The sequence below is a fragment of the Marmota flaviventris genome, chromosome 1, assembly GCF_047511675.1.
Source record: "Marmota flaviventris isolate mMarFla1 chromosome 1, mMarFla1.hap1, whole genome shotgun sequence".
In the NCBI taxonomy this organism is placed as follows: Eukaryota; Metazoa; Chordata; class Mammalia; order Rodentia; family Sciuridae; genus Marmota; species Marmota flaviventris.
The window spans coordinates 63,797,937-63,811,814 of record NC_092498.1 but is presented as its reverse complement, the minus strand read 5'-3'; the positions used below and the strand labels follow the sequence as shown (position 1 = coordinate 63,811,814).

The following is a 13,878-nucleotide window of genomic DNA, read 5'->3' as shown; positions in this document are numbered from 1 at the left end:
TGTGTCATCAGAACAGGTTTCCAATTGAAATGCCAGGGTTCAGCAGGTACCTCTGGAAAGGATTCTTGGTTTTTGTCTCTTCGTGTCTCAGTAAACCATCTCGGTGCTTGACTCTCAACAATTCGATTTTGCATCACTACCCTAGTATTCTGTTTAGAATAAAATCTTTGAGTTAATACCAGAGCTCCTTGCCCATTCCAATGAAGATGGCTTAGTTAAGCCTCCCTGTTGAGAGGTGGCTATTAGGGCAGAAAGCCAGTGACTGTGGCATATTTTGGTGGCGGCTAGATTAGACCCTCTGTAAAGGCATAAAGGAAAGAAAATATTTTGTCTCACTTTGGCAGTAGAACTGGGGAAAGAAGTTGTTTTAAACCCAGGGCTCTTTGCATACTAGACAAGTGTTAATACCACTGAATTCTATCCTGTGTCCTTTATTTTTTTTGGTACAGGGTCTTGCCTCATTGCCCAGGCTGGCCTCAGACTTGTGATCCTCTTGCTTCAGCCTCTTGAGTAGCTGGGACTACAGGTGTGCACCACTGTGCCCAGCTGAGAAAAGAGCATTTTAACCAATAACCAGTATTTGGAACCTAGTCTATGAACCTCCAGAGAATCCATAGGCCTCCTGGAAGTTCTGTTATGGCAAGACTTCAGTGAGATAAGAACTTGAGCATATGGGGGAGTGGGCTTTTCAACTTCCTTTTCTCTCCTTATTCTGCTGGAGTTTTCAATTTCCGGTCAGAAAATCTACCAGTGGACTCAAATGAAAAGGCTGAGACCTCAAATGTATAACTGATAAGCTTGTGTATGAGTTGCTGACGCATAGGATAGGCCTCTTTTAAAGACTCCTCCTTGTATATTGCTGATTTGTCCACTAAAAAAGTCTGTGCTAGTTTACATTTCCATGAGTGCCTGCTGTTATCACACTTGATAGCACTAAGAGGCGGGGAGGAACTCACTCCTCATCTTCACCAGTTTCTGTAAGACTTTCAAGACTCTGCACTCCACACTGACAGCACTTCTTCAGGCTGGACTAGCCCAGACAGTCCAAGAAGAGGACCAGGCTACTACTACTCAACTTGCCATCTTGATGACCTTCAATAAGATACCTTCTCTTGGGAGGTCCTAAGCATCTATTAGCCATAAAACAAAACATTAGGACCAACTCTTTGGAGATAGCTGACCTTGGGATCATTCCCCAAACCTGCTAAGCTTTTTATTGAGACATCAAAAAGACTTCCCTTGTTGGGTATGGTGGAGCATGCTTATAATCCCAGCGGCTCAGGAGGCTAAGAAAGGAGGATCACAAGTTCAAGACCTATCTCAGAGGCTTTGCCAGACCCTGTCTCAAAATAAAAATGGAAAGAACTGGAGATATAGATATATCCAGGTAAAACACCCCTGGATTTAATCAATGTTGGCTAAATAAATAAATAATGAAAGCACAATATACTTTAATTTTTAATACACTATGTTGATTTTTTTTTCTCACAGCTACCTTGGAAATTGCTGAAGACTATCCATTATTTCAATCAATTTATAGAGTGATTGCCACAGATGAGGACTCTGCAAATGGTGATCAGCTGATGGTACGTGGATTCCATTGTGTGAGATGCATATATTGCTTCAGCAGACAGAGCAATGCACTGGAGATGTTTCTTGGGAGTAGTTGATACAATTTGATAATTAAAGAGCATATAATGAAGTTAGAAATCACTAAAATGCAATTTTAGTGTTAATTTTTAGTGTTAATATTTGTGTTAATGTTGGAAATGGTATTTTTAGTTTCTTGAAATTTATATGAAAATGATAAAGTAACTTATCCTGGAGGTATGGGCTAAGAGGAAAACATCCATGGTGAGGGAAAACTAGGGCTTTGCTTTTTGAAAGCCAATCAGAATGGTTTTACTTTTCTATGTCAATAACACATGTGAAATATAAATTAACATTTATATGTATAGACACATACATACATGTTTCAGTATCCTAATTACTAAGTATTTAACCCAAAGAAACTTGCTTTTCTCATAAATGATTTATGGTTGTAATGTCTCTTAAAGAGTTGGCAAAATAAAAAGAACTTATAACCCATAAAGTTCTTATCTGGAGAGTTTAGTTGTGCACTGAACTGCAAAAGTCAGCACGCTGGCTCTGCAGCTGTTCTTTTTGAACACGTATTGAAGTAGTTTACTATTTCTAATTTAGTAACTCACAGTATGAAGTAATGAAAGCACAATATACAAATGGCAGTGGGACTGTCAGCTGGGACTGTCAGTGGGACTGTCAGCTGGCTGACTGGGCTGTTATGGATTTACCACTATTAGTGATAAGATCCAGGGGAAGTCACTTAATCTCTCCTGCCCTTGGATTCCACAATTGTAAGAGATTTTTTTCTCTCTTTCCCTAACCTTCAGTAATGTATTTGCTGTCAGTCAAAGTATTCAAAATCCCTGTGGAATGCTCCAAAAATTATTTTGTTGTAGACTAGCTGATATAAAATTGTTAAGAAACATGAGATCCTTTCCATTAGATGATATATTTTCAAAAGATTAAAAAAATAACTTATAGTTCAGTTGAAAATAGTTATTTCTAGCTCTGCCATTTGCAGGAACATGAGAAGTACCAGAAGGTGATTGTTTTAAAATTTAGTGTTTTGAAAAATAATTATATTGTTAAGGATAGAATGCAAATTAAATTGAAAAGAAATACACAGAAGTAATTGAGCTTCTTTTTTATTGAATTTTTATCTCATTTGTAGCTAAAATTTACTATGTTAAATTAAGGAAAGATTTATCTGCCTCTCCCTCACCTCAAAGGTGGTGTCAAATAAATTGAAAGTAAAATGAAGAACATAAAATATATCACAAATTGCATATTCAAGTGTATGAATACTTGAAATTCATTTATACTCATAATTCTTGTTTCGTTTTGTAAAATTTAAAGTGATGAGTTTAATTATGTGTTATTCAATCAAAGGTGCATTAATTTGAAAAATCAGAATTATGTGTATTTTTAAAATTTTCTTAGAAAAATGTAGAGTGTTGGGCAGCTCCATTAAAAAGTAGCAGATGTTTCCGTTGTGCTTATAGGCTAAACAACTGAATTATTTTTTCAGTACTGTGGATTACAACTTATCAGTGATTCTGATACTAACTAGATCATGAAGAAAAATTGAAATTAATTATATTTGCTATATTATTGTATGCTAATAATCTTCTATTTCCTTGGTATATTTTATTTTTCTAGTACACCATTGAGACACAGTTATCTGGACCAAAGGAAGGAGCAAATTCTTTTGGAATGGATCCTGTAAGTGGTGTTGTTAGCTTGAAAGGTGGAGACCCCCTGGACTTTGAAGCTGGATATCATGTAATTAATATATTTATTTATTTTTCTATAGAGAGTGAAAGGGATTTTTAAAAATAATTTTGAATCCTTCATGAAAAACTAAGTACATTTTTATTTTAAAGAAGGGTAGTGTTTTCTGAGATTCACTTGAATTTTTACAGCTAACTAAAAGTCTAGATCTGAACCTTATTGTTAGCAAAACATACTGATTGTGTCTTGACCTTTTAGATTAAAATTTAAATCCTTTTGCATATCAAAGGAAATGGAGGAAACTTAAAATGGTCAAGTTTTCATATTGAAACTGACTATTCATACCCTGCCTCACTTAGAATATTAGCCAAGGTAGGACCAAGTATAAGCCTTATGATGAACTTGAGACTAACACGGTGGGAAAGAATATTTCTGGTAGTTCTATGAGAAACATAATGTAAAGAAAGCATTTTGAGGATGATTTTTTTTTGAGTGAAAAAGGATATGTAAGTAGGAACAGCTGATTGGAAAGAAACCAGCTAAATGGCTATTGAGATAGTCTCTCCACATTAAAATTAGGTGTGAAAATTGAGAAATAGAGGATGTTATTATCATCATCACCATTGTTATTATTATTGTAAAAACATTTCTGTTCTCAGAAATGCCTCCATATGTAATGATTCAATAAGGTGACAGAAGAAAAAGGGACAAAAGGCAAGATGCAAAACATTACAGTAAACATAGAGAATGTATTGCTGATTAGTTTTTTGGGAGAAGGAAGCGATAATATTTAAAGATGATCTCAACATTTTTGTCTGAAAGACATAAATGGAAGAAAGCAGATAAATTGTATTTAAAGATAATTTGGTTTTGTTGAATGTTGGAGTATAACGGAGAGGCCAATGTGACATAGCTTTTAAATAATTTGAGTACTAGGAATACAATATGAGATTAGAACGAGGTGGAAAAGAAATGGAGGTTATGCCTAAGAGCTATGTATTTATGTATTTTTTAGATGTATACTTCTAACCCTCCCCTACCTCAGTTCCACTGCTGCCTTTACTTCAGTCAATTTTCTGTTTAGTCCTTCTTCAACTTTCCACTATGTACCCTAATGAGACCTGAATTACCCATCCAAGAAAATGAAGTTTGGTACAATCACTGTAGGGTTTACCCAACAGAGTCTCGGACATTGTGGGCGGTTATTTAATGTTTGCTCAGGAAGAGCTCATAGTGGAACTCTTAATGCCTCAGTGGTGTATTGTTTTTGTTTTCAAAGGGACAGCTTATGATCAGAATAAATTGCTAGGGACCGAGATGTATGATAGGCTGACATGAAATGTATTTGAGATCTGTTAAGCTTCTCAACTCTTCAGAAGTTATAGCAAGTCCTGGAACCCAGAGTAGCTCCTTGTCCTGTGTAGGGTTTACCATCAAATGCATTAGATTTGGGGTTTATTATTGAATCTAAAACTTGTTCATAGTTTTGGTTTAGTTGCTCCTATATTTAGACATATAGTCAAACTATACAGTCCTCTGAGTAAATTTAATGCCATATAAATTGCAGCTATTTTGAAATTTACTACTAACCTAACTAAGTAAGAGAGCCCTTATATTTATTTTAACTACCTGGAAGAAAAATAAAAAGCTATATCTAATTGGAGAGAAAAAGGACAACCTAACAGGAGACACACTGTAAAAATACATGTGTATTTCCAATTACCAAATAGTATATTACAAAGTTTCTAAAAACTCTTTTCCAGGTTTTCCAGCTTGCCCTGAGAGCAACAGATAAAACAGGTCTGTTCTGCCAAGGGACACTAATTATCAAGATTATAGACATAAATGACGAGAAGCCTCAATTTGAGTAAGCATATTTATTATTACTTTTACTAAATAACTAGAATTTAATGCTAGATAAAAGCAATACCAATATTACCAAATTGTCATCCCTGAACACATTTTTCATCTCTTTAGAGATATAATACATTAAATAACAGTTAAGGAAATAGAAAAGGAAATTATTGAAAGTGGTTCAGAATGTCAATATGAGGAGTCACATTATGCTGAGGTATAAAGGAAGAACCACATTGGATTTGGTGATGAAGTACGTAGTGTGACAATAGGAGCAAATGTGACTCCATTTTGTTTTATGACTTCATCCTGTAAAACAACCATGCCAAGTAGAAGAGTCATGACTGGAGCAAGATGTTCTTTTCCTTTTGCTATAGAAACCTTTAAGAACACGGAACTACCTAATGGGGCATTGTTTCTGTAACTAGGGTAACCAGGCTCTGTTTCTGTAACTGGGGTGACTGGGCTAACTGTAATTGGTTAGGCTTCCCTCCACTTGACTGCACTGTCCTGCTTCTGTAACCTGGCTTGCTTGCATTGGCTAGACCCCCCGAATATCCCTTTTGTGGTTTTCAGGCTTATAAGGAGTGCCCTTGCAATTGTTCGGGGCTGATCAGGGGAACAGCTTTATGTTCTGGTCAGCCGCCACCAGTGTGCTTCAATAAAGGCTTGATTCGATTATACATGAGTGGTCTGGAAGTCAGTTCATGAAACCCTGGGACAAAGCTTTAACTATAACAGTAGCATCACTCACTCACTTCCCTTTACTTAGACACTACATTCCTTTAAAGACTTCCTTGAAAAATCTCTCCAATCCCCAGAATCAGTCTTCCCTTTTCTGTAAACTTTCAGCAAACTTAGCATCTCAACAATTACATAGCATAGTAGGTATTTATAACTGTATTGCCTATTAGCAGTGAGATTTTTGAATGTTAGGAGACAAGGCTTAGTCATCTGTGCATAAACTAGCATAACATATGGTAGATTATCAATAAGTATTTGATGCCTTGAATGAAGGCAGAATGAGAAAAAGATGTAAGTTTCAAAAATGTCCTAGAATGATCAGGGACTTTAAGTATGACTCAAAAAGGTGTGCAATAAAGTTCCCAAAATCAGGGCTGGAGTTGTGGTTCAGTGGTAGTGTGCTTGCCTAGCATGCATGAGGCACTGGGTTCAATTTTCAGCGCCACATAAATTAAAGACAATAAAATCTATCAACAACTATTTTTAAAAAAAGAAAAAATTAGAAGTATTTAAAAAAAATAAAGTTCCCAAAATCATCTCCATGGTTGCTCTAATAAGTTGCAACTTTGGCTACCATTTCATCATACCAGATAATAAGATGAAAATGGCCATATTTATTACCTTATGTTCAATTGGCAGCTATTCCATACGTTGGATATCTGGAATAACAGAATTATATAATTCCATTTTGCTTTTCATTTTTCATCTATTTTATGTCATGGTATCTTTGATGCCTGGAAAGGGACCAGAGACTATATTATTGAAAATTAATGCTTTTGCAGAAACTAAGTAACTTTGTGCCACAAATGAATTTTCTCGACATTTGGATAGCTCCGTGACACTTCAATTCTTGACAAGAGGAAGTAGTATTATCACAAATCTAAAACTTTCTTCAAAGTTTGTCACAACTTGCATTTATGTGTGTAAGAATTTGTAAATTTGTAAATCTCCAACTGTTTTTTTCAACTCTGTCTTTAACTTTCTTTAAGGCCATTTCCTCTGGATTCTATTAATGTGACTGAAAAGAAACCTGTAGGAGAAATTATAGCAAGAGTAAAAGCAACAGATCGAGATGAAGATAACAGCATCACTTATTCCTTTAAAACTCAGCAGGAAATGTTTGGTTTGGACCCTCGTGAGTTTTAGATACATTTCTTGGAGCCTACTTTGGTTAAACATTCATTATATATCTCTATACATTTATAGAACTTAGCCTGGTTCAACTACCCTTTCAAAATTAAATGTGGAGAAGCACACATACCAAAAACATGGCATTTATAATTGCTATTTTCCTATTGGTTAAAATGGCATTCTTATGAAATAATGGGTGATATAAACTAATTTTTTTATAAGTGGCCATCATTATTTTTTTAAAGAGAGAGAGAGGAGAGATAATTTTTCAATATCCATTTTTCAGTTTTTGGTGGACACAACATCTTTTTTTTATTTGTATATGGTGCTGAGGATCGAACCCAGCGCCCTGCACATGCCAGGCGAGCGCGCTACCGCTTGAGCCACATCCCCAGCCCAGTGGCCATCATTTTTTAGAGATAATTAGTACAAAGGCATCTGTGAAATCCTTGCAAACTATATGACACATAAGTCATAATTATTATCTCAATTTTATTTGTAGAGATTGGGACTTTTCATGGATAATTTGATTAGCATATTTGGTTATGGATAGATTTCTATGTGGAGAAGATTCCGTTTCTGAAATTTTCTTATAGACTGTTGAGATAACTGATTTTATTAGTAAAACATTCACTATATATCTCTATATAGTGGGTTCAAGCAGACAATCAGAAGTACCAGGGGTACACTGAGGGAGCTTCTTTAATACTCTCTGAAAGGCTGTTCTAACATAATGCTAGAACTTGAAGTTCACAAGGCAAGAAATCAGGAAGAGAAGACAAGTATAAAGTGTGGTAAGTTAAGGGTAGACTAGAACATAGAAGCATCTGATAGACCCTACAAGTAGGGACTGAGACCCACATTGGTTTTTATTGTCTCTGACCTGGGTGTTGTTGGTAGTTCATGAAAGCTGGGGCATTTCATCACAGGGCTGAGCACACATACCTGTTCAGCAAGTCAGAGAAACTGGAAGAACTACAGCAGGTCAGGTAGTTGCAGACTCAGCTAGCTGGTTTACACCAACAGTGATGAAGGGGACCAGCCAAAACACATGTAAGGAACGAAAGGGCTGATGCTATCCTCATCCTTCACATTGGCCAAGAAGCTCCCTTATGACCCACATGAGTCAAAACACACACAATAATTAGAATTGTGGAAAATAAAATTTGGCTTAGAAGAGTTGACATATTTTAGAATCATCATACTGATCAACCAACATTTGAGATCATTCATTTAAGTTCTTAGAGTTATTACCAATTTATGCATCTGTCTTTAAAATGCAAATGTCAGGCTGGGGTTGTGGCTCAGGGGTAGAGTGCTCTCCTAGCACACGTGAGGCACTGGGTTCAATTCTCAGCACCACATAAAATAAATAGATAAAATAAAGGTATTGTGTCTACCTACAACTAAAAAAATATTTTTTTAAAAGATGCAAATGTCATTGGGAGAAGAAACTAGCTAAGGACAATTTTGGCAAGACTAAAGCCTTTGAGAGTTAGGAAGACACTCAGGATTAAGCCAGATGATTCCAGAGCAAAAAGAAGGAATTCTGGGAAGGAAGGTAAGTAGGTGGTGGCAGCAGGGATAGTCTCTTATGCTTTGCAAACTTTCTTTAGTTTGATCTTTAAACTCATTTTTCATTTTTTATGCAATGAGATTAATTTGAAAGGCAAAAGCAATGAATGATTAGGATTTCGAAATGTTTTTACTAATTTTTAAGGTTCAATAGCATTAGCAACAATTTATTATTGTAATTAAAATGAAATACAATGGTCTGTGTTTGCTTTTTTTTACAAGTAGTTGTAAACAAATAAATGACAATTTACAAACTTGGAGGAAAATTTGATGAAACAATTTTTAAATATGATTATTTTAAAATATAAGCATACAGTAAGCAGAAGCAAACTATAAAATAAAGAAATATTTCCAATGAATGTATAATTGCTAACAATTGTTTTTCTCATTCACAGAAAAATATATCATTAAATAAATTTAAAAATTGTCAATATAAATAAACTAACATAAGCTTACTGATTTGGTAATTCTTTACTTTATTTCTTTCATTAGTTAAAGGTATAATCACTCTTCTCCAGCCTTTGAATCTTGACAACCCAAATAACTCCAAAACCTACCCTTTGGAAATTGAGGCCAGAGATAACGGAAATAATACCAACACTTACATGTTTACAGTTTTTGTGGAGAACATAGATGATCCTATTTCCTGTGACTCAAGTTTTTCAACAGGAGCAGGTATATTACAGGTTAATTTTATTTTAAAAAATATATGAAATGATACAGCAGTAAAATTTAAAAGTAAAACCTAGAATTGTAGTTCAAATTTACTTAGTTTTATTAAAAATAATTTAAATCCTGAATACAAGATATAACATGCTTCGGAAAAGAAAACACTATATTCAAATTGTTGTTTTTTTTTCTTTGTGTGGTAGATAGAGGATAGGAGAAATGACAAAATTATTCTAAGCTTATCTGTCACATACAAATTAATGTGTAGCTTTAAAAGATGCCAAATACCAGAAAATATAAATAACAAAATATATTTTTCACCTACTATATTGTTTAAGACATAAATATAACAGGAAAAAAAGGTAATGTTATATAGACATTGAAAAATTAGCAATTTTAAGTTCGGATTTTTTAATAACCACACAGAATATTATGGTAGTAAATATTTGTTTTAAAAACTGATTACAATCTTTCTCCCAGAATTTGTTTCTTAGAGTTTATCTTTGCCAAAATATTAAAACATGGTCAAGATTTATTGCAAAATTTGTAATAAGAATAACTTTGAAATAACCAAAATGTCTAACTATAGGAAATTGACCAAAAGTTGATATATATTTTAATGAATTACTACCTAGTCTTTAAAAATTGCCTTTTAAAAAATAATAGGCATGAGATGACAATGATATACACTTTAGTTTGCTTAATTTTGTGTACAATGATGTCATTGTACATTGTCCCCCCAATAATTATAAACATATGCTATTTTATTTAATCATTTCTTTTTGTATGAGTACAGTAAATTAGTCTGAACATGCCTGATTTTTTGTTGTTGTTGTTGTTATTGTTTCTGTCTGTTTTGGGTGCTGGGGATTGAACCCAGAGGCACTTTACATTTAGCTATATCCCAAGCTCTTTTCACTTTTTATTTTGAGATAGATTCTTACTAAGTTGCCAAGATTGGCCTCCAACTTGCAATCATCCTGCTTCAGCCTACAAAGTCACACAGTGCCTGGCTCTACTGTTAATTTTTAATGTCTCTTATATTAAAAAACTCTAGCTTTAATTATAAAATTTCAGTGTATTAAGAATATAATAGTGTCATTACATCTGATAGCCTTACTCCTCCAAAGAGAATTACTGGAATCTGTATACCTTTATATATAAAATAATGAAATATGTTCTTATACTTTGTGCTACATAATTCAGAGCCTCATAATACTGTTCATTAACCTCACCCTTATGTGTGTTGGTTTTTTTTTTTCATGAAGGCTTTCTAAAAATAAACTCTTTTAAACATTTGACTGTATTTAGACAATGCACATAACTGGAGCTCTGAAACAGATTGGCTTGATTTAATTTTAGTTGGGTCAGCTGGATCTCAATAATTATATCTGTTCTGCTTGTTCTCCTTTTCTCTTCTGTTTTTTCCTAAACTTAGCCACTTCGTTATTTGTCATATTAAACTTAGCCACTTTGTTATTTGTCTCCTTTTACCTTTTCTGTTTGAGTGCTTGTCTTCCTCTCCCTATTTCTATTAGGAGAAACTGAAAGTTGAAGTCAAGAGGAACAAGGCAAATTTCATTAAAACACTCCTCCCTCTCCCCCGGACCAGTGCCTGTCTATTGCAGCTGTGTAGCGACTTCTCACAGTGTTCCCTCTTCTCTGTCCACAGAAGCATCACCTTTTGAAAATTCAAAATTTCTAACACACACACACACACACACACACACACACACACTTCTTGCTTCGAGCAAAAACATACCTTCTGCTATGGATACTAATAAATATCTCTGAAATAGGAATTTATGTCAAAGGGATTGTTCTCAGGCTGAAAGAGAAGTCCCCTAGGTGAGCTCTGGCAATGAGCCAGCTTTCCATTTGATGTTTGTGAAGATAGTATCTTTTGGATCACTTTGAAACAATAGGATGTTCTCCGTAATTTCCATTCAGTCTCCCCAAATTATAGTAAGATTTAAAAAGATACACATGGATCCCATGAAGGTCATTTTGACCTGGTTTCTACCAGACTTGGCTGAACCAACACAAACTGCTCAAGCACTATCAAGATCATGATGCCCTCTTTTCCATTACGTGGGCTGTGTCCTTGGGATGGATGGATAGTAGGGGAAAATTACTTTCTATGAAACACAGGGTAACTACGTGCCTCTCTGAAAAGGTGTTGATCTGATTTTTAAGTTGTTGGTTTGATACACATGTTCACCTCACTGTGGTTTGTTATCTCTCTATAATTAACACAGAGCAAACCATTAAGTTAGAGGATCTGTTTATATATGTTCAATTTGAAACAAAAGTTCAAAAAAAAGCTAGTTCCATTTACACAAAAATTATTCCTTAACATCCTTAGAAATAGTCAAATAATATGAGGCTTTTGTAGAACCACCTAATTTATATCCAAGACTGAGACTTTTTGAGAATCCTAGATGAAGAAACTACCCAATGATTTAAATGTGCATGCATCTGTGTTATTTGATTTTGGGGTGAGAGAATCACAATGGTAACATTGGATGTAAAATAAGAAATGTTTGGGGAAATGAGAGTAGCAGTTGTGAAATATTTATGTAAGGTATTTTATTTAGTCCTCAAAACTACTCTGAAGTTGGAAATGTACTTTATCTGCATTGTCCAGATGAGAATACTGATGAAGCAGGAATTCAAGCTCATTTCTTCTGACTTTGCTACCTGGCTCCACATTGTGAACATTATTGTGGAACAGAACAAAAACTTCAATCTTCTAACATATAAGAATCCCAGATGAAATATCTTAGAGACTATCGAGGTTGTACAAGCACTGAGCAATTATATCCCATTCCACACACAAGTCCTAAATTTAAATTTAGAAATATGAATTGGAACTATGTTGATTTTAAAAATACAGATGTTTATGTGAATAAATATTTTTAGTTTTCCGAAAATGTATTAAGAAAACTGCCTGAAAGCCAGACATGGGAGCATAAACCTATAGTGTCAGCACTCAGGAGGTTGAGACAGGAGCATCAGTTGAGCCCAGGGGTTCAAGCTCAGCCTGAGCAACATAAAAAGACTCTGTGAGCCACAAAAAACAAACAAACAAAAACCTGAAGTTGAAATTTTTACAGCATGAAGACATATCACACCCATATGAGGCAAAGAATGTTTGAATTTAAAATTTTGTTCATGATTTTGGTAATTTTATAGGTGTTTCAGTGTCTGTTCCTGAAAATATTCCTGCATCTGCTTTTATATATATGATTCTTTCAAGGGACCCAGATATAGGACAAGAAGTTGAAGTAAGTTTTTAACTGTCAGTTATTATTTAAAAAAAAAATTGATTTAAAAGTGTCTAATTTTTAATCAGCAAAAAGTTATTTCATCAACTTTTTAACTAAAGTAGTCACCTAATGACAGATTTACACACTAATGAAATGTCCTTTCATTATTTTTTTTTATTCATTTCAATCATGTCATTTCATTGTTATTTTCTTTTATTCACTCCAGTCAGGCATATTTTCTTCTTATACATGTAATTTGAATAATGGACATTTTAGATCTCCCCCTTATTTCTGGTTTCAGCAATAATTCCTAAAGAATAGAAAATTCATAAGTAATGATGACAACATGGTTACAGCTTAAGAGGAGGTAAAGAAAAAACTTAAGATAATTTATTCATAACTGCATTTTCTCAGAAATTTCTAATGGTGCAATATGAGCTAAATGTAATTATATTTTTTAAGAAAACAACTGGATTCTTGATTATACATTATAAATCATATTAATATATTAGAACATTCTGCCTTAAATTTAGCAACTCTAATTCTCCATAGAAGAGACTTACATTGTTTCCCATTTGTTCATAATTGTTGCAAAAATACTGGCTTATAAACATGACTTGAGAATTCAGTTGAAACTAAAGTTTAGAGGAGCAGATCTCTGGAGAATTAAGCCTATATATAATTTTTATGGTGACCCGATTTCAATGAGGCATTGATTAGCATACTCGATTACATGTTTTGTTCATATGAATTTAGACGGAGTATAGACGACAACACAGGAAAAAAATGAAATTCCTTTTTTACAGGTTCAGATCCTCCATTGTGTGAGTGTGTGTCTCAGGAGGGAAAAAGACAGAAGATGGGGGTCTTATGCGTTTGAAATATGTAGGTTTATGTGGGGGTTTTGGCTATGTGTAGAATTGGTGTTTCCATAAATATAAATTGTAATTATGTGTTTACACGTATATTCCATAAGTAAAATTTATAACATTTGGATTTTATTGCAAAAGTCATTAGGAAAGAGAAACAAAGACTTGGAAGATGATAATTTTTTAATAATTCAAAACCATAATAGTAAGGGGAGAAACAAAAAAAAATTCCACAAGAATATTTAGTGGAGTTTATTCTAAAATAAGCCAACTTTAGTTGTTCACTTACAGACAATAAAATGTAAGCCGTTATGCCCGTCAAAATGGCCATTGTGACTTTTTAGAAATGGCATTGGATATCACATCTCCAAGTTTTATTCTTTTTCTTTAAGCCAGAATCTGGATGTAAATTTTTTGTAATTTCATTTCTCTATGAAATTCTTTTCAAAATC

At 34.0% G+C, this 13,878-nt stretch overlaps 1 protein-coding gene across 1 annotated transcript in view; it reads left to right on the top strand.

Annotated features, from left to right (window-relative positions):
- Nucleotides 1-989: 989 nt before the first annotated feature.
- LOC114085178 (cadherin-related family member 4-like) overlaps nucleotides 990-13,878 on the top strand; it is a 93,288-nt gene continuing 80,399 nt past the window's right edge. The window contains exons 1-7 of the mRNA XM_071613501.1: nucleotides 990-1,387; nucleotides 1,492-1,586; nucleotides 3,244-3,366; nucleotides 5,079-5,182; nucleotides 6,903-7,048; nucleotides 9,112-9,294; nucleotides 12,484-12,575. Of these exons, the coding sequence (XP_071469602.1) occupies nucleotides 1,584-1,586; nucleotides 3,244-3,366; nucleotides 5,079-5,182; nucleotides 6,903-7,048; nucleotides 9,112-9,294; nucleotides 12,484-12,575 (651 nt within the window). The 5' untranslated portion in view covers nucleotides 990-1,387; nucleotides 1,492-1,583. The remainder of the gene's footprint in view (nucleotides 1,388-1,491; nucleotides 1,587-3,243; nucleotides 3,367-5,078; nucleotides 5,183-6,902; nucleotides 7,049-9,111; nucleotides 9,295-12,483; nucleotides 12,576-13,878) is intronic.